Source organism: Xenopus laevis, chromosome 6L, assembly GCF_017654675.1.
Source record: "Xenopus laevis strain J_2021 chromosome 6L, Xenopus_laevis_v10.1, whole genome shotgun sequence".
NCBI lineage: Eukaryota > Metazoa > Chordata > Amphibia > Anura > Pipidae > Xenopus > Xenopus laevis.
In genome coordinates this window covers 52,135,265-52,161,268 of record NC_054381.1, presented here as the reverse complement: position 1 = coordinate 52,161,268, position 26,004 = coordinate 52,135,265, and the positions used below count along the sequence as shown (strand labels likewise).

The following is a 26,004-nucleotide window of genomic DNA, read 5'->3' as shown; positions in this document are numbered from 1 at the left end:
ATGTTAATATAGTGAATAAAGTACCCCCTCTTGAAAAATATAAGGATATTATAAGTTACCGAGGAGTTTCATGACTATATAAAAACACGAGGCCGAAGGCCGAGTGTTTTTATACAGGTCATGGAACTCCGAGGTAACTTCTAATATCCTCATATTTTACAACTGGGGGTACTTTATTTATTATAATACACAAATTTTAGTGAGTCATGTGACAGAAATCACATCACTACTCACCGTTTATAACTGATGACATCACTACTCACCGTTTATAAGGATATAATTTACAGGATATTCATGGCTTTTGTGTATTATACCAAAATAAATAACACCAATTTCAAATTGTCATAACTTTTTATGACAAAAAGTGTTTGTATCCAAATTCATAAAAGTGGTGCCATATGCCATATTCCTCCTATAGAGTATGGATTTCGTGAATTTTAAGAGTTGTAAAAAATCTCTTGTGCTCGGAGTAGCTGACTGAGTTCTTATAGACATATCATGTAACATCAAGGTGACTGTTTATATACTTGTAGTTTAGATTACAATACATAAGTTTCAGTGAGTCAAGGACAAGTCACCTTATCCACAACCTGTTTGTAGACCACAGATTCCTGGAAACATTTACTGCTCATTACATAGTACAGACAGTTTGCTTTGCAAAAACATTAAACTTTCCAGATATGAATCTGGGAGTTTTTTCACCATACCTTTACTGTGAGGGTATAATTATTGGTGGTGCTAAATAAAAGCACAAGAGAATTGACTAATGAAATAGGTTAAATCAGTTTTTGGTCCCTGGTAGTGTAAGCATGGCCCAAGGGCAGAGGTCCCCAAACTTTTTTACGCATAAGCCACATTCAATTGTAAAAATAAAAAAAAAGTTGGGGAGCAACACAAGTATGAAAAAAAGTTCCTGTGGGGTGCCAAATAAGGGCTGTGATTGGCTATTTGGTAGGCTCTATGTGGACAGGCAGTCTAAAGAAGGCTCCTTTGGCAGTGCATTTGGGTTTTATGCAAACAAAACTTGCCTCCAAGCCTGCAATTCAAAAATAAGCACCTGCTTTGAGGCCCCTGGGAGCAACATCCAAGGGTTTGGTGAGCAACATGTTGCTTGTCAGCCGATGGTTGGGGATCACTGCACTTGGAGAAGACGGAGTTCTATTAGCCATGGGATATTTGTAATATTTGTTATAGTCGGAGCAGTATTATCCTTCCTCTTTGGATTCCACTGCAGGAAGGGGTGGATGTTGCTACACAGCCTGAGCTGCTCAGTGAAAACCGAGACAGTGGAATTCGAGGAATGGGACCCTGTGAATGAGGAGTTGCAGTGAGATAGTAATAGATTTAAAATTGACTATAGCATAATAGAGTACATAGTGAATGCAGGATTCCCCTTTTCCATGTTTATTATATGTCAGGCCCGGATTGGCAATTGTGGATTCTGTCATAGAGTTACTATTTGTTGTGCGCGCGTGTGGGGGCTGTTTGGGGCATGACGAACTGAGGCAATGCACTCGCTGCACTTCAATTTCCGAAGTTTCCTTGTCAGGTGACTTCGGCAATCAAAGCGCCGTGAGTGCCATTGCACTGGCGTTTTCTCATTATAGCCGGCGGAAGGCAGTTCGGGGAGATTGTCGCCACGAAGAAGAGGCGATTAGTTTCCAGGCGACTAAATCTCCCTGAATGTGCCCTTGCCCTAATTCCCTGCCATATAAAGTAGTGCCCAGCATTGGGGGTGAGGAGGGATACGGACTCATTACAATATTAAAAGACACCGCCTCTTTCTTTCATTAGCAACTTGAGATCTGCCAGAAGTGACGGATAGTTATAACAGTAGTTGTATAGTAAACCCAAGTGTATCCATCACATTATATTGAACCTAAAGAGACCAGCCTGTGACCCCCTAAGTCTGACCAATGACGAGTGAGAGGTGTCGGGGCGGGCAGAGCAGGAAGAGAGCGGTGCCTGGGAGTTGTGCAGGGGGGGCAGCGCTATGCTGTACAGTCCCATTCTGGCTCGGGCGGAGCCGCTAGTACTCTCTGAGGGAACTTCACTTTTTTCTGTCATCGCCCTCATCCGCCTGTCTCCCCGCCCCCAGCGATACAGGCTCAGGAGAGCAAGAAGTTAGTAGAGTTAGAGAGGCGGCATCATGGCTCGTAACGTGACCGTCATCCGCACAACAGCGAGCAGCAGCAACGTTCCCCAGCCCAGCCCCGGACTATTTGATACGGGATACGCCAGGTCCTACTCGGGAATGCTGAAAGGAGCGGAGATGGTAAGGGGCGGCCAGGGATTGTCTCGGGGGCGGGTACCTGAACTCAATCCGCTATCCGCCTGCCTCAAGCTGCCCTGTCTGTGCGTCACTTTGCTGTCTCAGTAAACAGTCTGTGTGAGAGTGAGGGACACATTATAGTCAATTTAGAGGTTCCCTGTTATTTATTTACTCCATGTAACCAGTGCCGGCCAATGCTATCCGCAACCCCCCCCCCTGCGCGGCTGTGCGCAATCGGAGACACGCGTGCGCAAACGGGGCACCCTTAACCACTCTCACTGGCAGACTAGGGGAAGCTTCCTATGAGGTACCTGCCTGGTGCCCCCAAGCTTTGCGCCCTAGTCTCGTGCCTCCCTAGTCCCAGCCCTGTGTGTAACCTACAGCCCATGATTGGGCAACTGAAACCCCTAGGGTCCTGCATAGGAATGTGTCTTGTACAATGAAGTATCTGTTTGTGAAGGTGTGGGGTGGGTTGCTACTCAGATTCTTATTTGCTGCATGTCAGGGCTGTGTGTAACATATACAGCACAATTTGCACCAAATAATCTCTACAGGCCAGTGCCCTGACTGGTGCAAGGATTGTACAAATTTCAGTCAGAGTTGACTTTCACCTGTGCCCATTTGGGGGATCATACAGTAAGTACAGTTATAGGACACACGCACAACATAATGTTTAACAATTGCTGGATAATGTTAGTATTTACATTTATCCAACCTGTAGGCCTCCAGATGTTATTGAAGGGTTATACCCAGCATCCTGCCAAGTGCCCATGCTGTAGGTTGAACAGATGTCATTGATGTAACCCCCCCACACACTTTTCTAGGGGCCTCTTGTAACTTTGATCCTGACAGATGGAGGTGGCAGGTAGGGCAGCCCCTATTAAAAGTGTTATTGGGACCATGTACCATTTTCATGTACACAATCCCACAGGTTGATTTTGCTTGGTATCTGACAGATCAGCTCATTGGCTATACAAACACATTCTGTACAAGGGGCCATTTGTGGTAGTGAAGTGAAGAGGTGTCACAGCTGACATGCTGGAATTTTTAAAACCAGCCAGATCCTCACACTGACCAATATCCACAGTACATGGCTGTTGGTTAGGATCATCAGGTTAGCATACCCATGTTTAAAATCATACAAAACGTTGTACAATTTTATCAGTAAATGTATAGCAAGCTGTACTTTATGCATGCAGTCGCATCTCCCACCCCACAAACAATTAACAACAGGTTGTTCGGCAGTCGCTGTTTAGACATTGCTAAACTGTTTTATAGTTACACAAGGCTCCATTACGGGTAACAAAAAGGAACCTCTAGCAACTTAAAGCACATTAGGGTAATGGTGAATGCTACATTTCAAGAGCAGTGGGGTATTAAGTACACTCCTAGCACTGTGAAAATGCCATACCTGTTCTAGACATGGGCGTTTCCTATGCTTTCTGGTGCAAGATTGAAATTGGTACAACACCAGCACCACAGAAGTGCCTGTAAATAACTTAATACCCACTGCATATAAAACTGCATGAGCATCCAAACAGGACGGGCCATCTATCCAGATGTCAAAGGGAATGTAGCCAATATAAAGCTCATTAATTATCACTGTACATGTTTAATGATTGCCTCTTTTTGTGACCAGGCAACTTAAAGGAGAATTAAAGCTTAACTAAAGATGTAGGTTAGAAATGTTGTATACCATGTTTTATACCAGCCCAAGGCAACCACAGCCCTTTATCAGGGAAGATCTGTGCCTCCAGAGATGCCCCAGTAGCTCCCCATCTTCTTTTCTGCTGATTCACTGCACATGCTCTGTGCTGCTGTCACTTACTGAGCTTAGGGACCCACTCACAATACACAGTACACATGGAATAGAAATGTCACAATATAAGTCTGATTAGTAATTAATACAGATAATTACTACATGGCAGCACAGAAACTGTGCAACTAGCATCAGAATTTATTAATCAGCCCTGAAGCATCAGCTTATATTACAGGCCAAATCTAATTTTCTGCTTGATAAATTAGTGACGACCCCTAAGCTTATTGCTATTGCTATTGACAAGCTGAAACTTTAGGCTGGTGCAATAAATTAATTATAATACACAAAAGCCATGAATATCCTGTAAATTATATCCTTATAAACGGTGAGTAGTGATGTCATCAGTTATAAACGGTGAGTAGTGATGTAATTTCTGTCACATGACTCACTAAAATTTGTGTATTATAATAAATAAAGTACCCCCAGTTGTAAAATATGAGGATATTAGAAGTTACCTCGGAGTTCCATGACCTGTATAAAAACACTCGGCCTTCGGCCTCGTGTTTTTATATGGTCATGAAACTCCGAGGTAACTAATAATATCCTTATATTTTACAAGAGGGGGTACTTTATTCACTATATATAATGTGCAGCATTTTTAGCCATATTCATTTTTAGAGTTTAGTTCTCCTTTAAGGCTCTGTACCCTAAACATTTAAACACGCTTTTGAATTGCAGTGCCTTTTTTTAACATTCAGTTGATGTCATTCTGGCTTGTGGTTTTGAACCCAGTGGTGGTGTAACAAACAGGTTATTAGTTATTTCAGTATTCATCATTGATCTCTGCTGCAGTGCTTACAGGCCCACACTTGTGAATAGAGGGTTACGCTTGTATAGTGTAAAGGGACATTTTCCAATGAGTTAATTTGCCTGCTAAAACAAGCATGTCTTGTCTGCTGTCCTGCATATAAAACGGAAAAGCCATCACACTAAATAAAGATTGTTTATTGTGAACACTTCCTCTTTAAGGAGCGACAGAGTAAACTGGCCAGACCAAGTCTTCACATAGGAATGCTTGTAAAGGAGAAGCAAACCCTAAAGTTAAAAAACCCTACCCTACATAGACCTTTAGGGTTTTATTATCCTTTAAAACCTTTGAGAGGCTGCAATGATATAAGGGCAAAATTGAAAGTGCTATTTACAGTTACACTGGTGATGTGACTGACAGAATCTTTTATTAGAAAGTTACCGGCTTGCATGGGTCTTTTGTGGGAAGGCGCTGAGTTAAACAGAACTGACTCACTTGCATAATTTACTAGACTTCCTACTATTAGGTACTATTTTTTTTCTTTAAATTGATACATTAGTTGCCAATATTTTTTCCAGAAGGAACTGAGAAATTCCATCAAACTGAACTAGTGATTTGCAGCAGACTTTATTTAAAGGAAAAATATACACAATTATTTTGACATGAGCACTTTCAGTTGGGCCTGTGTTGAAAGATTATATATATATATATATATATATATATATATATATATATATATATATATATATATATATATATATATATACACATATATAGAGAGAGAGAGAGAGAGATTTGTTCAAAAGGATCCGCACACCAATGTTTTTCATCAAAATAAGTGTTTTATTCGGTGCATAGATCCGACGTTTCGGCCCACATTTGGGCCTTTTTCAAATGTGGGCCGAAAACGTCGGATCTATGCACCGAATAAAACACTTATTTTGATGAAAAACATTGGTGTGCGGATCCTTGTGAACAAATCTCTATATGAATTTTTGGACCCTGCACCCACAAAGATTATACTAAGTCCGGTCTTCAGAGTGCGGTCGTTTGACACTGAATATATATATTCAGGAGGTCACCTCCTGAAGACGGCTTAAGTTTGGAGCCGAAACGTCGATAATAAAATAAGTTTTTGATTTTTACACTCTATGCAAGACCTGGTTGTGCGGTTTATTTGCAAATTTGATATTAATTATTTAACCAGCACCTAGGCATTGACCATTACTCGTGTTTTTTGTATATATATATATATATATATATATATATATATATATATATATATATATATATATATATATATATATATATATATATATATATATATATATATATATATAAATACAAATGTATTTTTTTACACAGACATACCTGATTCCACAGATGAAAAGGAAATCATTATAGTCTGTCTCTGTTCACAGGGAGCAGTTCACCATCCCTGAAGCTCACAGTGTAATGCAAAACCTCTCTAACAGTGTTCCATTGAGAAGTCATGGATCCTGGGACAATTTGTACACCACCACTAAGGAAAACAGTGGGACTAGTCCCAGAATCCATCACTTGACAGTGGAGCAAGGTGAGGGAGGGGGTTGCACACTTTGAATGTAAGGGATCTTCGGAAATTGTTCATTAGATTACCATGGTTTCATTAAAGCTGGGGAATCAACCATGTCTGTGTAACAAAATTTCTGGAAATAAAATAAAAGACATATTTAATGAAACTTTAAAACATCCACTGAAGAAACAGTAGCTGTATGTAGTAACCCTTTTACAAACAGTAGACTTTGAGAAGATGAGGAATCTAATTAAAGGAACAGTAACACCAAAAAATGAAAGTGTTTTAAAGTAGGGATGCACTGAATCCAGGATTCAGTTCGGGATTCGGCCAAATCCTTCTGCCCGGCCGAACCAGGAAGGGGAGGGAAATTGCGTGACTTTTTGTCACAAAACAAGAAAGTAAAAAATGTTTTCCCCCTTCCTAATTGCATATGCCAATTAGGATTCGGTTTGGTATTTGGCCGAATCTTTCGATAAGGATTCGGGAGTGGAGTGGATAATAGTGGATTCGGTGCATCCCTATTTTAAGTAATGAAAATATCATGCCCTGTTGCCCTGTACTCGTAAAACTGATGTGTTTGCTTCAGAATCACTACTATAGTTCATATAAACAAGCTGCTGAGTAGCAAAGGTGGAAATTGAAATAAGGCTATATGGCACAGGTTAAATAGTGGATAACAGATAACACCATTATGTTCTACAGAGCTTATCTGCTATCTGCTGTGTAACTTGCCCAATTGCTACACAGCAGCTTATTTATATAAACAAGTAGTGTTTCTGAAGCAAACACAGCAGTTTTACTACTGCAGGACAACACTACATTATATTTTTATTACTTTAAAACAATTCCATTTTTGGATGTTACTGTTCCTTTAAATGTGAAACAAAATTGCAAATCTACACACCCTTCCTCTTAAAGTTGCCTTGCAACCAGTATACACAAGGGATCCTTAACTCTCTCTCTCATCAGATAGTGACAGATGTCATTGATATAGGACAATGGAGACATGCAAGTACCAGATTCCTGCATACATCCGAAACTCACTCTCTCATATCAGTGAGATCACATCATGTGTGCTTGAACAATGAAGAGATAATCATTAGCCTGGTATAGCATTTTGTGGCCAGTCAGTCATTGGATGTGCTTAAAGGAACAGTAACACCAAAAAATGTAAGTATTTTAAAGTAATTAAAATATAACATACTGTCTGACTGCACTGGTAAAATTGGGGTGTTTGCTTCAGAAACTCTACAATAGTTTATATAAACAAGCTACTGTTTAGCCATGGGACAGCCATTCAAAGCTGAAAAAGGAGAAAAAGCACAGGATACAGAGCAGATAACAGATAAGCTCTGTAGAATACAATGGGATTCTTCAGAATCTATCTGTTATCTACTGTGTAGCCTGTGCTTGAATGTCTGCCCCCATGGCTATATAGCAGATTGTTATGTAAACTGTAGTAGAGATTCAATACACACCAGTTTTACCAGTGGAGAGCAACAGCAGATTATATTGTCATTCCTTGATTAATTTTTTTTGGTATTACTTTTACTTTAATTAGCAGGGTGACAGCTAAATAAATATATAACTAAAGACAGAGAAACAACACTATTGAGCATTCGATAATTTTCCCCCTTTTGTAAAATATATAGTGAATAATGTACCCCTAAAGTAAAATATAGCGACATTAAGAGTCAACAAGGCGTTCCATGACCATATGAAAACACAAAGAGAAGGCCTCATGCTTTTATACAGGTCATGAAATACCAAGGTGACTTCTAATATCCTTATATTTTAAAATAGGGGGTTCATTGTTTATTATAATATACAAGTTTCAGTGAGTCGTGCAAAGTTTCTAAATGAGCCCCTAGTGTGTTCAGCTCTCTGTGCTCTGTTTAAGGCAATTCTGCAGCAAAGAGCAGGTTGCTAAATATGGTGTACGGTGCTGTTTTTTAACTTTATACCCCGCTCTGATCCCCATAGTCTTCTTAAATGAGAACTAACCCCCCAATAAGAAAAGCCCCATCTCCTACCATAGATCGTCCCCCACCCCCACCTGCTTCCTACCAGCATAGTTCATTGTCCATGGACAGCATGCTCACTTATTTATGCAGAGTAAGCTTAGCGGAGCTCATGGGCATCATCCAGATCTTCGGTTTTCTTCAGTAAGGGAAGAACTGCATCGAATGAAAATTGGCATTAGGGTTGCCACCTTTCATACCTCCCAACTGTCCCTTTTTCGGAGGGACAGTCCCTCTTTTGACAGCTCAACCCGTAGTCCCTCATTTTTACTGGAAAGTCCCTCTTTTCTCTGCACTGAACAGCCAGAAAAAGAAACAAAGTTTCTCACTTAATTGGCTTTTAGCAGAGAGCCCAGAACACCTAACAGGTGCAAATAAGATACTTTGTAACAATTTTGAGACACAAAAACACAGTTTAGATAAAGAGAAATATTTTCAAACTTTCATAACCTGCCACATTTTCTAAAACAAACATGGTAATTAGGGGGTGTGGCCACAAAAAGGGGTGTGGTCAAAAAAATGCTGCGCTACGTGCGGAAAATTTTTTTTTGTCCCTCTTTTTACTTCCAAAATGTTGGGAGGTATGACCTTTTAAAAAAATCTCCACCGGCCGGTGGAGGGGGCGGGAATAAAAGGGCGGGCCCTGACGGCAAAGGGGCGGGTCATGATGATAAAGGGGCAGAGTCACGGTGCGCGATGGCTGGGCGGGTTGTGATGTCAAAGGGGGCAGAACCGCGGCACACGTTTGGCAATGGTGCAATGTGCAGTGATACTGAACATATGACACTTTTATCTTTTGGAGTGTTCAGTTACACTGGAGGAGTTCACCCACTTTAGCAATTTAGTAAGCCTGGAAATTTCTTCTTTTATCATTTGATGTACTGTTTCTGTTGCAACTGCCAGTGCAGTCTGATCTGACCTAAGATCTGCTGAAAGCGGAAAATCATGGGAAAAATATTACTCAGATGTGTAAAATGTGACCTCGGTGAGTAAGCATCTGATGGAAAATATGTTCCCCAGAAGAGCAGAGTAACCTAAATATGCCCTGAGAGGAAGAGATATTCACTGCCCCTGGATGTTTTTGCAAATTAACTTCTGCAGTGCTTTCAAGTATGAACAGTCTCTAATGGTGGATGCCTTGCAGGATATGGCTTTAGTTATATTTTAAACTAATAAAAAAAAACTATTTGCGCTATATTATTTATAATTTCCTTGATTTTCAATAGTGGGGTGGATGCATGGTTTTAAGTGGAAATTAAGTTTATTTCTGGTGCTTGTAATCAAAATGTAGTTCTTTATTTAGAAATACACAGCCTCTTGATGCTGGCTGCTGTGGGACCCAGGAGCTCCTGGCACTTTAGAGGTGGGGTAGCTTTAGTATTGCCCTGTGTCAGTAGTCACACTGGCACACGATTGTGATTGAATGTAATAAGTGGAAGTGCTTTTGATGCCAGTAAGTACATTTATTAAATGGTCCTGGTGTATATATATCCTGTAAGTTATATCCCTGTGTGTGTGTTATAATAAATAATGAACCTGTTGATGTAAAGTATGAGGATATTAGAAGTCACCTCGGAGTTCCATGACCTGTATACTTGGTATTCAGCCTTGTACTTTTATAAGGTCATGGAACTCCTCAGTGACTTGTAATGTTCTTATATTTCACAATAGGGGGTACATTATTTCCTATACACCATATTCCCTAGGTTTGAGTGACTGGGGCTTTCTGTTGTAAAATCAAATAACTCCTATATCTTGCACTGCCAATTAAAAGACCAAAGGCATACAAAACATAGCACTGCAATTAAGGGGTTATTTATTAAACTCCAAATGCCAAAAACCCAAAAAACACAAAGGATGGAAAAAGTCCAAATCCAAAAATCCAGCTTCTCTGAACTGCAGGGATTGCATATAAGTCAATGATAGAACTCCCAAAGTTATATTGATCTGCGTTGGGTTCATGCAATAATCCGAAGATTTCGTGTTTTTCAGCAAAAATCAGTTTTCAGGTGGAAAATTCATACGATTAGTTTTTTTCACAATTTTTTTCCTGCACAGAAAATTTTCTGGAAAATGTATTGATAAATAAGGGAACAAAACCCACATGGATTTGGTCAGAAAATAATGAGATGAATTTGGACTCTGATAAATGGACCCCCCCGAGTCGTACTGAATTCGCTAATGAATTGGGTACTACTTATTTTTAGGGCTCTTAACTTATATTCTTGATGTGTTCCTGTGCTGTGATGTTTTTATACATTCTGTGCAATACACCATTTTCCCTAGGGTTTGGGCGACTGGGGCTTTCTATTAGGGGGCCAAATAACTCCAATAACTGGCACTGTCAGTTAAAGAGCAAAGTCATACTGCAATTGAGAGTTGTATTGGATTCACTAATGAGCTGGGCACTACTTAGTATTAGGGCTCTTACACTTACATTCCTGATGTGTTCCTTTGATTTTTTTTTTATGTTCTGCCACATGGATTGCCATAGTTTTTTTCAAGAAGTTGTACCCTTTAAAAATTCTTGGTGATTTAGGGGAAATAAACTATTTGAGGTTAGCAACAGTGCTGATCTATAACACCCTAAAAAGACTGATCTATGTACCAGTGAGTCAACACTTTCCTGGCTGTTAATAACTATGATAACATTCCGACTGCTCAGAATCCCCAGTGCTAAATTTAATAAATGTGCCTCTTAGTGTTTAACAGAGTCACTTTGTCTGCTGTTCATCTGAGCAGGGAGATGATTTGTGATGCACCTCACAGTGGTGCCTTTGTGACTGCTGCAATTATATAGGCCAGAGAGGAAACACAGAGAAACAGATAACAACAGGAAACTAAAGGAGCTACTGTTTGGTTTGGTTTACTGGTTACGAAAAGCACTATGTTTCTAAAATGTATCAAACATCTAAAACCATTTCCATTCAATGCCCCTAGGTAGGGTATATTGAATGTGAAGTAGTATAAGTCCTGAGGAAACCCTGGCCAGCAATGGGGGAGAAACATGCATAGTCAGAGATAGTAATGTCCTTGAAAAAACAAAGAGAATTGAGGAATTAGAAGCTGCTAAGAAATGGAGGTGAACCAAGCACATTAAGCCATTGATACATGGAGATTATTCTTCTGTTGAACGGATTTTAAATCAATATCTGTACTGGCTTCACTGGTGAACAGCATGATGTAGAATTTTGCATCGGTCAGGTAATGCAGAATTTGACCAGGATTGCGTAAACATCTCTGATTCTCTGACCTTGTGGGCAGTCTGCTGGTGCCCTTCATGGGTACCCAGGTAAAGAGCAAGATTATTTTTTCTAATCTGGTTGATCCACCTCCCAGAGTGACGTCACTTCCCATTTACATGATGTCCAGGTCATCACAAATTAAATCCCCCCCCTCAGGGGTCACATAGTAGGTCTGGGGAAGACGGAAAGGAGGTAGGTGGATTCTAGTTGGGGGTCAGCTGGTTTGGGTTGGGCACATGTCTGGGTGGTGTTGTCTGGTTGGTGTTGTCTGAGATGGAAGATCTAATTGAGATCTAATTGGCTTTCTTTATAACTAATGACTATATTAAAAATATACACCCTACAGGCATTAGGAGTAGTAGACTGGCCTACAGTACCAGAAGATCTCCCGGGGGCTCCAGTCTAGGAGAACTCTTATTTCTGCTTTGGGCCGTTATAAAAATTCTATACCATGTGGCATTATCTATATCAAATTGCTGTGATAGAGGACCCATGGTGTCATTTTCTATGGTGGGCCCTAGGAGACCCAGTCTGACACTGCTTATATGTGTGTGTCAGAGTAATGAGAGCGATCTTGCAACTATCCCGGGATGATGTTAAACAATAAAGTTATTGCACGGGCTGTTCTGAGTAAATCTTTACAACAGGCTGTGTGTATTGTATAATACAATAGCAGACATTGAGTATGAACATACACTGTTAAAGGGATACTATCATGGGACAAAAGGCATCAGTTAAAGGGGTGGTTCACCTTCAAACAACTAGTTGGTTTCAGACAGATCACCAGAAATAACGACTTTTTCCAATTACTTTCTTTTATCTATGTGTCATAGTTTTTCTAATATTGAAGTGTAATTTTTAACCTTCTAAAGCAACTCTGGGAGGGGGGGGGATCGCTGACCCTGTAAACTGTTCTAAATTGATACATTTAGTTGATACATTTCTTATCTTTGTCCCTGCTGAGCAGAATTTCTGAGTTTCATTACAGGCAGCTGTTAGAATTGATACAATAGTTGTTGATACTCCAGAGATGCTGTTGAGAAATGTATCAACTAAATGTTGCAAACTTGTGACAATTTAGAGTCTGCACCTGAATTACCGAGCTGCCAGACTCAACCAGAGCCAGGAACATTCAATTTTAAACTTAGATTTTGGAAAAACAGTAAAAAATAAATAATGGAAAGTAATTGAAAATTGTCTTTATTGGGGAACAATCTGAAAACAACTGAACTGAAAAACGTTTTTGGAAGGTGAACAACCCCTTCAATAGTGCTAGTCCAGCAGAATTCTGCACTGAAATCCGTTCCACAAAAGAGCTAACAGATTTTTTTATATTTTATTTTATATATTATTTTGAAATCTGACTTGGGGCTAGACTTATTGTCAGTTTCCCAGCTGCTCCCAGTCACGTGACTTGTGCTCTGATAAACTTCAATCACTCTTTACTGCTGTACTGCAAGTTAGAGGGATATCACCCCCCCCCCCCCCAGCAGCCTAACAACAGAATAATGGGAAGGTAACCAGATAGCAGCTCCCTAAAGGTGGCCAAACACAGGGAGATCAGCTAATTTTGGCGATGTCGCCAAACGAGCGGATCTCTCCCTGATATGCCCACATTGAGGTGGGGGGCGATATCAGGCTAATCCGATTCTGTGTGCCTTGGGCCCAACAATCGGATCAGAATGGAGATGATATAGGCTGTCGAATCGCGGGGCCGTATAAACGAACAGATGCGGCCACGACTCAGTCTGTCGGCAGCTTTTATCGGCCCATGTATGGGAGCCTTAACACAAGATAACAGCAGCCTGTTCTACAATCTAAGAAAAGCACTCAATAGTAAAATCCATGTCCCTACTGCGACACATTCAGTTGCATTGAGTATGAGAAACAACAGCCTGTCAGAAAGCAGTTCCATCTTAAAGTGCTGGCTGTTTCTGAAAGCACATGACCAGGCAAAATGACCTGAGATAGCTGCCTACACACCAATATTACAACAACAAAAAAATACACTTGCTGGTTCAGGAATGAGATTTTATATTGTAGAGTGAATTATTTTCAGTGTAAACAGTGTAATTTAGAAATAAAAACTACATCATAATGTGATGTGAAACAAGGATGCCTAGTTTAACTGTGAAGTGGTAGAATTGAACAGATCATTGAGGCCACCTGGTAGTACAGATTATATTTTCTTTTCTCTGAACATTTCCTGTCATTGTGAGTGGGTTGTGCATTAACCCTCTTTCATTTGTGGTTTGCTACACTATCTGCATGTTAGTTGTGTTTTACCTCTATTTTCCCTGCTTGTTGGGTCTGTGGGAGTGTATGATTTGAATACATGAAAGCAGAACTTTGATTGAGACAAGAGATTAAAGATGGCAGTGCACATCAGAGCTGATAGAAAACACATGGCCCTAAAACCAGGGATAGCTTTATATATTTATATAAGGCCTGAATAAAAATACATTAAAATGATAACCTTACAGTGCAATCATTTTAATAGCCTGCTGGCGCCAGTTTGGAAAGCTTTCCAGAAAATCCTGAGCACTGTCTTCTAAGGAAAGCAGAGGGACTCCAAGTCCCAGAAACTATTACTTCACAATGGAACAAGGCAAGGGAAGGGTTAAATTACGCTGTGATTTGGAACTTCTAGATTAATCAGGGCTTTGAAAAGATAAGTGACATTTTTGAAATTGCACCGTTGACAGAGGCTTGGGAAATATTTGTGATAAAGATATTATGGGTATTGTACTTGGGCAAAGTCATAGAGATGAGGAAATGCCTTTTGTGTGCACATCATTTCCTATAGTTTGATCCGACCATCCTACTCCTCAGACAGAAGGCTGGACAACATAACTCAGTGTCATACATTTTATGTACTTATATATTTATATTATCATCGCTTTAAAGTGGACCCGTCACCCAGACACAAAAATCTGTATAATAAAAGTCCTTTTCAAATTAAACATGAAATCCAATTTCTATTTTTTTATTAAAGCATTCATAGCTGTTGTAAACTCATTTAAAAATCTCAGCTGTCAATCAAATATTGTCTGCCCCGCCTCTATGCCTAGGCATAGAGGCGGGGCAGACAATTGCTTTCACTTTCCATTCAGCACTTCCTAGATGTCACTGCTCTCCCCACATTCCCCCGTTCTCTTCACCGTTTAATTGTGTAACCAGGGCACGGGGATGGACTTCAGGTCCCCCATTCTGGTGCACAAACAAGATTCTGAGATGATACAAGACTTGTCTTAATAACAGTGTCCACAAAATGGCTCCTGTCTGCTTGCTATAATTATGAGTTTCCACTCTGAAGGAAACAAAATTTAAATAATTTATATAGTGTAATTGAAGTTCATTTTGCTTGACTAATGTGATAAAATAGGATTTTGAATATTTTTTTTGGGTGACGGGTCCACTTTAAAATCATTTAAATGTGTTTCATTCTCATAGAGACTGTGAAAAGGGAGAAGTGTTATTTCTAGCCACAGATTGTGACACAAAACAATGTTTCACCAGAACTGGCCAGGTGGGATGGCCGATTGACCACATGATATAACTGGGGTGTGGACACTGGAGATATGCCAGTGCATATACAGCTATTACATGGCAAGATCAATAATTTCTTATATTAAAGCTTTAAAGGACATGTAAAGCCTACATTTTCCTACATGTATATTTGTTGGGCATATCTTCCCCACCCAAGCCACATTATTTGTACTGCATATACCCCCTCCATTTGCCAGCACCATCACATTTTCCTAGAGCAAATAGCAGCTTTCACCAGGCGGCCATTTTCCCTCTGACACCTGATCAGTAACATTGACATCTGCAAACAGGACATGTAGGCTGTAAAGTTCATGCAATGCAGAATGCAGGTTTACACAGGCACAACATACTCTGATAAAAAAAACTTCTGCTGGGGTTGAGCACTGTAATGGTTAAGTTGAGACCAGGAAAGGTGGTTAGGAGAAAAAAATAGGATCAGACAGTTAGAGTTTCTATGGGAACCAGCAATGCTATCTCTTCATTGGCTGCTAGACTGGAGGATGTGTTTACTAATCCGAGCTGAGAAGAACTGAGCATGCTCATGAGCCACAGCCAAAGTAAATTCCTGAGGGAGGGGGCAAAGTGGGTTAAAGGAGGAGAAGGAATTCTAAGTGATTAAGTGATTAAGGGGATGCAGCCTTGTTAACCTTTTAACAACCAGGGTGGCAGTTATCTAAAGCTTTCAAAAAGGCTGTTCACTGATTAAATTTGTGTGTGGGAGTTTACATGTCCTTTAATGTGATTGGTGTTCTAAGACTTTACATGTTGCACCAAATAACAACATGAAAAATCTTAAACCAAGATCATTCCACTAAATGACCCAAGCTAGATGTATAACTACAATATAACATACGGTGAAACCTCGATTTTAAGTACCCTGATTTTAAGTTTTCCGGCATTTTATATTTTTTCTTTGTGGTCCCACCAATTTATCGATGTTATTTTTTGTGAAATAAAGAGGTTTAAAATATTAACGAGATGAATATTTTGCCATGGTTCTGCCTGTAAATGGTCAATTCCATTTAGTCTGCCCCTTATACAGTCCTGCACCAATCACCAATTATTGCTTCTGGTTGTGTATGTGACTGACAGAGAGACTTGTACATGCCCCCCATAGTGTAACATTAATGCTGCATTGCTTAAACTTTGATATTAACACAGTAAATATTGTATCTCAAATTAAAACGGACTCCTGTGTTATATCCTTTTAGTACTTTAAAAAGTTACTTTAATGAAGAATTCAACCTGTGGGAAAAAAATCCCGTACCCCCCACCCTCCTCTCCCCAGGCTAACTACCCCCCAGGGTGTACAGGTTTTTTTTCCCACAGGTTTAATTCTCCTTTAAGGGCAGAGACACAGGGAGATTAGTCACTTCTTCGGGACGACTAATCTCCCCGAACTGCCTTCCCGTTGGCTAGAATGAAAATCGCCGGCTGATGGCACTCGTAGTGCTTCATTTTCCAAAAGCGCTCCAGCGTTTTTCATTCTAGCTGGCAGAAGGCAGTTTGCGGAGATTAGTCGAAGGGCGACTAATCTCTGACCGTATGGCTCTGCTCTAACACATGTTACATTTTCCTGGACTTTACATAATTTTTTCTCTGTCCCCTAAAAAATGGAAAATGGGGATTCTACTGTAGTAAAATAGTAAGTTAGGTTGAAAAAGACACACGTCCCTCAAGTTAAACCATAAGTCTGTATATAACCTGCCTAACTGCCAGTTGATCCAGAGGAAAGCAAAAACCCATTTGAAGCCTCTCCTTCCTCCCTGACTCCAAGAGGATAATTGGGCCAGTCCCTGGATCAAAGGTTTTTGGGGTAGTGTAGGTAAAAAAAAATTATTAAAATTCTTAAAGCCACTTTAGTGCCAGTATATGTTTAAAGCCACATTTTTGCAATATAATGTATTGACACAAATTATTAAAGGTTCTTCAGTCTAAACACGCTCCCAGAATGTGTGTGTGTGTATTTGTGCACTCCCCATCTCATGTGTGTTCATTTCCAGAGTTCCCACTGAAGGCAGCATCAATATGCAACAACTCTAGAAAAGCAAATGGTGCACTGTGGCTTTAACATTTAAAAGTCCAGTATCTTTATTTTTTCAGTTTAGAAGAGTAGCACATCACATGGAAAAAAAGGTTTTTAAGAGGAGATCATATCATATCATGACAATGTGTGCACAGTTGTGCCCAACTCATCAAAACACATAGCACAAAAGCATTTGTTTTTTAAAGATTAAGAGAAATTGAGTTGCTATGCATAGCGTGTTCTATAACATTCGTAAACGTTAAAAAAAATAGATATGATCTTTTATATAGTGTAGACATTGTGCTTTACATAAATTGTTCTTATTCACTTCAGTCCCTGCCCCACTGGAGCTCAAGGTCCCTATCACATTTAGGGCAGAGACACACGGTCAGATTCGGGGAGATTAGTCGTCCAGGGACAAATCTCCTCTTTTCGTGGCGACTAATCTCCTCTAACTACCTTCCCACCGGCTAGAATGTAAATCGGCGGCGGGATTGCACTCGGCATGCTTAATTTTCCAAAGTCGCCCGAAGTTTCTTTGTGAGGCAACTTCAGAAAATGAAGTGCTTCGAGTACCATCATGCCGGCGATTTACATTCTAGCTGGAGGGAAGGTAGTTCAGGGAGATTAGATGCCACGAAGAAGAGATTTCTCGCTGGGCAACTAATCTCCCTGAATCTGACCATGTGTCTCTGCCCTTACACACCATGGAGAGTGTTCTCAGCTGACATTTATGTATGTTCTTTTTTGTAGATTTCTTATTCTTGTTGAGCTGTGTAAATCATAGGGAATAGGCACCCTGTGATCCTTCAGCTGGTTAATGGTCACTAATACAATGCTGCCTTTCTCTCTTACAGCTTTCCTTATTAATAGGATTTCTTTGTGTGAGGTTCTCAATTTGGACAGACTACAGTGCATACAACTACTTTGAAGTTGTCACAGTTTGCTTCATGATTTTAATCTTCATATTTTATGTGATCAACGTCTTTCGAATATACAGAATGCTGACGTGTATTTCATGGCCCTTAGCGGTAAGTGAACAGTGCAGACCTGATCGGGGTGTCTGCTTTATTTCTAAAAGGGATTATCTCACCACACAACCTTGCTTAACTTCATCCTGTTTCATTTTTGGTAGGCTTAAAGGGGATGTAAAGGCAAAAAAAATAAAAATCCAATTTTTACTTTTTTTAATGAAAAAGAATCCTATCTATAATATACTTTAATTAAAAAATGTGTATTGTTTTTATAAGAAACTGTATGCAGTGAAATTCACCTTCATTTACTTGCTGTGGATAGGAAACTTCAGACGGTCCCTAACTGCTCTGCAGGGAAACAATCATACTTTCAAACAGCAGGGGGCGCCCCCTACCTTACTTCCAAGAACTCAAGCAGCTTTGTTTGTTTCCCTGTAGAGCAGTCGGAGACTGTGTAGAGGTTTGTATCCGTAGACCCAGTGCAGTCTGAATATTCTGATTATTAATCAGTTTTGCTGTATCAGCTTCTATGGCAGATATTATTTGAATTGTACTATTTTGATAATTTATGATGATCCCTAAGCTTAACCTCCCAACTGAAGCCCAGACACCACTGAGCATGTGCATAGTCTTGGTTTTTCAAAGATGTTTAACATTGTTTAACCTTGAAAACATAAATTGTTTGTTTAATTAAGTTTATGTTTAGTATGCAAAAAAAAGCTTTTCTAGCATTATTCTATTTTAGACTTTAGTTCCCCTTTGATTAAATATTTGAAAATGTGCTCTGGGTCAGATAATGTGTTTTAATTTGCTTCTATAGTGGTGAAGACATATAGGGGCAGATTTGCTAAAGGGCGAAGTGACTAACGCTGGCGAAAATTTGCCAGCGTGATTTCATTAAGGCACTTCACAGATTTACTAATGGGCGCAAGTGTAACTTTGCTAACGAAAGAGAAAGACGCTAGTGATAATTCGCACTCTATCGACAGGCGAATTTTCGCTCTGGCGAATGGACGTAATTCAGCAAATTCACCAAGATGCGGATTTTACTGAACATTACCTTCGTTCAGCTCAGACCAGATGAAGTGCAATGGAGTGCATAGGACTTCCTTAATTTTTAGTGGAAAAAATTTCACCAAAAAACGCTGGTGTCTTTTCCTTTTTTTCAGAGTGATAGCCTGCAAAGGTCGGTAAAAAATTTTTTGGGTACCCGGCTTCCCCCCTACATTTCCTAACATATGGCACATGAACTATACACTGGGCTCATGTGTAGGGCAATATAACAACTCTATTTTATTTTATTACGGTTCCCTGGACTTGTGTAATGTAATGTATTTGCTGCAACATATACGTCCATGTTACTTTATAATTTCCCGCCGTATGCAAATTAGGCAACACTAGCGCAACTTCGCTTTGATTGACGAAAATTCGCTAGTGCTCGATGTCCTAGAAGCAACTTTTCATCTTAGTGAATTAGCGTTGTCGCATCAAATTTACGCCTGACGACGTCTGTGAAGCCGTTGCTGGCGAATTTTCACCGGTTAGTGAATTTGCCCCTAAGTCTCTCCATTGGTTTTAAAAGGTTTAAGCCACAACCTTTTTTTACCTGTTAGTCACATTCAGATGTAAAAAGAGTTGGGGAGCAACAGAAGCATGAAAAAAGTCCCTGGGGTGCCAAATAAGGCCTGTGATTGGCTATTTGGTAGCCCCTATGTAGGCAGCCTACAGGAGGCTCTATTTGGCAGTACATCTGGTTTTATGTAACCAAAACTTGCCTCCAAGCAAGAAATAGAAAAATAAGCACCTACTTTGAGGCCACAGGGAGCAACATCCAAGAGGTTGGTGAGAAATATGTTACTTACAAGCCACTGGTTGGGGATCACTGGTGGAAAGGTGGAAGTCCCATAGTCCCATCACAGTAGCAAAGAGATGCAATAATACATTTTCCTGTGCTTTACAGCACAATGCAGTATGTATGTATGTAGTATGCTGTCACTCACTGACTGTTACTAATTTTGGATTTTTCTGGAAGCAAATAAAATTTGCAACCCCCAATACAGTTCAAAGGACTCCCCTGGGGATTCTAGTCCACTGTTTCCAGATACAGGCAGTCCCTGGGTTACATACGAGATAGGGTCTGTAGGTTTGTTCTTAAGTTGGATTTGTATGTAAGCTGAAACATGTACATTTACTTATTAAATTCAAAAAGACAGATGTTTGTCTTAAAGTATTTATTTGTTACCTTTCTGTACTCTGCAGTAAACAACACACACCAGAGGGGATTGGGGCAGATAGTTTATTAAAGCTAAATGCTAATAAAGGCCAAGAAAACCATAGTATGCTTTCGTAAATTCGTATGGTTTCCACTACCACCTCTATGCTGATGATACTCAGATCTATCTCTCGTCTCCTGATCTCAACCCAGAACTCCTAACTCGCGTCTCCTCCTGCCTGTCCGCTATCTCTACCTAGATGTTGCAATGCTTCCTTAAATTAAACCTCTCTAAAACGGAAATGGTTCTCTTTCCTCCAACTAACACCAGTAGCATCCCTGAAGTATCCATCATAGTTAACAATTCCACTCCCCCTCTCCCCAGGCCCGGTGCCTTGGGGTTATTCTAGATTCTGCCCTGTCATTCACTCCTCATATCCAGTCACTTATTAAATCATGTCACTTCCACCTAAGGAACATATCCAAAATACAATCATTTATCACCCAAGATGCTGCCAAAATTTGTATTCACTCTCTCATCCTATCACGTCTAGACTACTGTAACTCTCTTTTAATTGGCCTTCCCCTCCAGAGACTGTCACCTCTCCAGTCCATAATGAACACTGCTGCGAGGCTCATACACCTCAGCAACCGCTCCTCCTCTGCCTCGCCATTCTGTCAATCCCTGCACTGGCTTCTGTTACCTTTCAGAATCAAATTCAAAATAATGACTTTCAAAGCACTTCATAACTCTGCCCCACCCTACATCTCTGAACTCATCTCTATATACTCACCCAATCGCTTACTACGCTCCTCTACTGACCTGCTACTCAACTCTTCTCTCATTACCTCCTCGCATTCAAGACTTTGCAAGGGCTGCACCCCTCCTCTGGAACTCTCTCCCACGGTCTGTCCGACTTTCTCCCAACCTTTCTGCTTTCAAGAAATCTCTGAAAACGCACTTCTTTCGAGAAGCCTACCCTCACTCTGCTTAACTACCAAACGCAACACCACATACAGTACCACATTGCTCACCCACTTAATTCGATCTTGCCCACTCCCACACCTTGTGTATTACTCCCTTCCCTTTAGACTGTATGCCTATGCATAGGGCCTTCCTCACCTTTTTGTACCTGTATTGATTGTGATGTTTGTTACTCCATATATTCTATGTATATAATTCATGTGATTTAGTTGTATAATCACATTTACTTTACAGTGCTATGCAATATGTTGGCGCTATATAAATACATGTTAATAATAATAATAGTATGTTACTGTAATAGCCTCTGTTTGTAAGTATGGGTTGAATGTAAGTCGGGTGTATGTAACTTGAGGACTCCCAGTATTTAGAGATAAATTATGATTGATCTTAATGTCTTTGTATGTATTATTTGGTCAAAGTATGTGGACACCAAGTCTAATTATTAGCTATATAAGCCACGCCCTCTATTGCCAACACAGGTGCAACTGCATCATACAATGACATTTTTGAAAATTCCATGCTTCATACATTGTCATAACAGTTTGGGAAATGCCCTTTCCATTTTCTGCAGAATAATAACCCAGTGCATAGAGTCAAATGTATACAGAACTGGTTTGCAGCGATGGCAATAGAAGAACTTGACTGGTCTGCACAGCGACCCCCAGTATCTGTGCCCAACCTCTTATGTATGAATGAAAGCTAATCCCTCCAACAAGGTTCCTCCATCTAATGGAAAGCCTTCCCAGAAGCACAGAGTCTAAGGGCTCTTACACATGGCCAGTTTTCCTGCGCTCCCCTGCGTTTCGTTTTCTTCTGTTCAGCCGCAGGGGAGCGCAGGAATAGACGCACTCAATTATTGTCTAGGGGGCTGTGCTCACAGACGCATATAAGCACCAAACGCATGTGGGACGCAGCATGTTGCATTTCACCTGTGTTTGGCACATAAATGTGTCTGTGTGAGCACAGCCCCCTTGACAATAATTGAGTGTGTCTATTCCTGCGCACACCCTGCGGCTGAACAGAAGAAACCGCAACGCAGGGGAGCGCAGGTAAAACCGCCCGTGTGTAAGAGTCCTAAGGGAGGAACAACCTCTTATCAATATTCTTGGTTTCGCTATAAAATGTGACAATGTTATGTATGGCAATAAAGTGTATGTGTAGAATCTCAGTCCTATAGTAAAGAAGACAAAAGAAGAAGAAGAAATAATAATAGTATTATTGGTTTAGAGTGAAGAAACCAACCTGGCAGTGATTTGCTGGAGTACTTCAAGGTGGTATAGACAAATATGGCTTACAAAGTAGATATCAGAGAACAGTCGAATGCTGACTTTACCATGGAAACAAATTTCTGTTCAAGCAGTGCTGAAAACATTCTTGTATAGTATATTACTTCAAAAAGGACAAATGTTGCCTTTGAAGTTATGTTAAACAGTATGCAAGCCATTTGGCTTAAAGCCTTACACAAAAACATACGTGAGATGGTCAGAATCCCTCAACAGACCAGGACAGCAAGAAACATTTTTCCATTTTGGTTTATTAAAATAGAAGTGTCAGTATCAAGCTTATTGTTCTGTATCGCTGCATATGTCTCATTTTACATGATAATAATTGTATCCCTCACATATTGTTTCAGGAGCTGCTGCACTATGCAATCTGCACATTTCTTCTCTTCATTGCTTCCATTGTGGCTGCTGTAAAAAGTTACACCATAGCGGGATTGATAGTCGGATCGGTAAGAATCTTTCTGCTAAGCAATGATAGATGAGCTGAAATCATTTGATTTAAGGCCGGTTCCAGTCTGCACGGAGAGAATGAATTGTCCTTACGTGTAGGATTGGTTTATGGGTCAGAGTTTAGGCCCTCACCTTTACACTTTTATGGTGAAAGATCAGCAAACACAGGCCTTCAGTCCATAGTAAAGCAAAAAAATATGTATATTGACATGAAAAACATAATAACTAAAGTCTCTTGCTCCAGCATGATAACAATAATATGTATAGGGAAGAATTATAAATATGAGAAGAAAGCTGATATTTCTGGGAAAGGTATCCGCCTTAAATGCATCGGAGGGGTACACAGAAAAGATTTTGGCTAAAAAAAATACTGACTGTGGACGTATGTTTAATTTTTCAGGTTTTTGGGTTCATAGCGACTCTCCTTTGTGTTATGGATATGTGGTTATCCTACAAGATCTCATTTACAGCACAATCAACAGGTGAGCTTCTCTCTAGTATCAACTGTATATTGTCCTGTCTTAGTTGGCCATATTGTTTCATGCATTTTACATCTGTATAAACACTGAAATAAAAAGATGTTTGTTTGTTTAAGGTTTTGTACAGACTTGTCAGACATGCTGAGTGTTTTTTATGTATACTGTATGGCAGTGAGTCGTGGGGTCAGTGACCCCACTGAGCATGTGCGTAGTCTTGGTCTTGCAAAGATGTTTAACAAAGTTACAAGATGACAGCCCCCTGCGGCCAACTTTGAAAACATAAATCATTTGTTTAATTAGGCTTCTGGTGAAATAAGTTCATGTTTATATTTAGTATACAAACTAGGGATGCACCGAATCCAGGATTCGGTTCGGGATTCGGCCAGGATTCGGCCTTTTTCAGCAGGATTCGGATTCGGCCGAATCCTTCTGCCTGGCTGAACCGAATCCAAATATTGCATATGCAATTTAGGGGCGGGGAGGAAAATTGCACGACTTTTTGTCATAAAACAAGGAAGTAAAAAATGTTTTCCCTTCAAACCCCTAATTTGCATATGCAAATTAGGATTCAGATTTGGTTCGGTATTCGGACGAATCGCTTGCGAATGATTCCAAAATAGTGGATTCGGTGCATCCCTAATACAAAATACAGCATTTCTAGCCTTATTATATTTTAGACTTTAGTTCCCCTTTAATATATTATTTAAATGAAGCGCTGATCAGTGTTTTTCTCCATTATCTTTCAGGCGCGACATTATGACTATCTGGGCAGTTGCCTATTCCCCAAGTGAAGTAACGGCTGATATCAACAGTTGAAAATGTGAATACGTTCAAAGCACAGTTTGCACCGTTTACAGTTGCTCCAAGTAAGGCTGGAGACACGCTTTGCTGCCAAAACTGCCATTATCAACAGGGTGATGATAAAACAGATACAAATTTAATAAAAGAATTAGGTGAGGGGGGTACTGTACATAGGCTATAATTTCTTTAGTAACAATTTTTTTTAAAAATATATTTTTACACTTTTTTTAGCCAAAAGATTTTAATACCGGACTGTCAGTGGTCAGTCACCCTGGACTTTGGATAAATGCTGCAATATTGTTATAGCCAGTAGGATAACTGTATATAAAATAAAATGTCCTTTTTGGCACAGGGATTAGAAGAAGTTCTGAACTGCCTATTAAGTTAAACACTCCGGGTCTACAACTTTGTGTCCATTTCTTATGCACTGCTTTCATTCTCATTTATTTGATATCATATTCTTTCATACAAGGGCCTTTATACTTCATTGTAACGTAACCTTATTTTGTTAAATATCTGATTTCGATAATAAAACTGTTCTACAGCTTTTTTTTATACTGACTAAAAAAAGTTTTGGCACATTTGGAAGATTTTTCAAGCACAAATTCTACCATTTGGCAATTAGGCTGCGGGAGGCTGTTGTTTCAGTGGAGTTTATGGACAAACTACATACGGTTACTGTAATGAAGAATGGTGAAACCTTCAATTGACAAATACATAGTAAAAAAGATGGGGACACTAATACAAGACCAGATGAAATAAAACAAAAGCTCTAAGGGTCTCAAGTAGGGATGCACCAAATCCACTATTTTGGATTAGGCTGAACCCCCGCCCGGATCCTTTGTGAACGATTTGGTCGAATACCGAACCTAATCCAAATTTGCATATGCAAATTAGGGGTGGGAAGGGAAAAACATTTTTTTTGCATATGCCCAATCCTGCTGAAAAAGGCCGAAACATGGCCTAATCCCCAACCAAATCCTGGATTCGGTGCATCCCTAGTCTCAAGACTGCAGCGCTTAGAACTCTGTAGCAGCGGGTGCGGGCTTTTCCCGATCCGCTCGCAACCCGACCACCCGCCTCCGCACCAAGCCCGACTTCTGGGTCTCTTTTAGACCTGCGCCAACCTGCCCTGCCGATGACATCACAAAAGGGGCGGGGGCCCTTCAACCAGGAAGTCGGAATTTGGAAGGCGGGGATTGCATTAAGAAGAGCTCAATCCACCCGCGACCAGGAAAGGAGCATGCAAGGTCGGCCCGAACCCGCGGGTATCGGGTCTGCCTGCACATCACTACAGCACTGTACTTATTGGGGTGACTTCAGGATACACTGCCTTTCTTGTTGTAAAGTTTGCACTCCCCTTGCCCAAATGTAACTGGACACTAATTTTTGTGGACACTTGTTTCTTAAAATATCTCTGACTCTGATAATGGTTAAAAGGATTGTTCACCTTTAAATTAACTTTTAGTGTGATGCAGAGAGTGATATTGTGAGACAATTTGCAATTGGTTCTCATTTTTTATTATTTATGGTTTTTGAGTCAATTTTTTTATCCAGCAGCTCTCCAGTTTGTAATTAAAAA

The 26,004-nt window shown here is 40.1% G+C and overlaps 1 protein-coding gene across 1 annotated transcript; it reads left to right on the top strand.

Annotated features, from left to right (window-relative positions):
• The first annotated feature begins 2,141 nt into the window (after window positions 1-2,141).
• cmtm7.L (CKLF-like MARVEL transmembrane domain containing 7 L homeolog) lies at window positions 2,142-24,984 on the top strand. Its single transcript, NM_001093067.1, is given in 5 exon segments — window positions 2,142-2,275; window positions 18,096-18,269; window positions 23,043-23,141; window positions 23,543-23,624; window positions 24,368-24,984. Coding segments are annotated over 5 exon segments (495 nt in total). The 5' UTR covers window positions 2,142-2,149; the 3' UTR covers window positions 24,382-24,984.
• The last annotated feature ends 1,020 nt before the right edge of the window (window positions 24,985-26,004 follow it).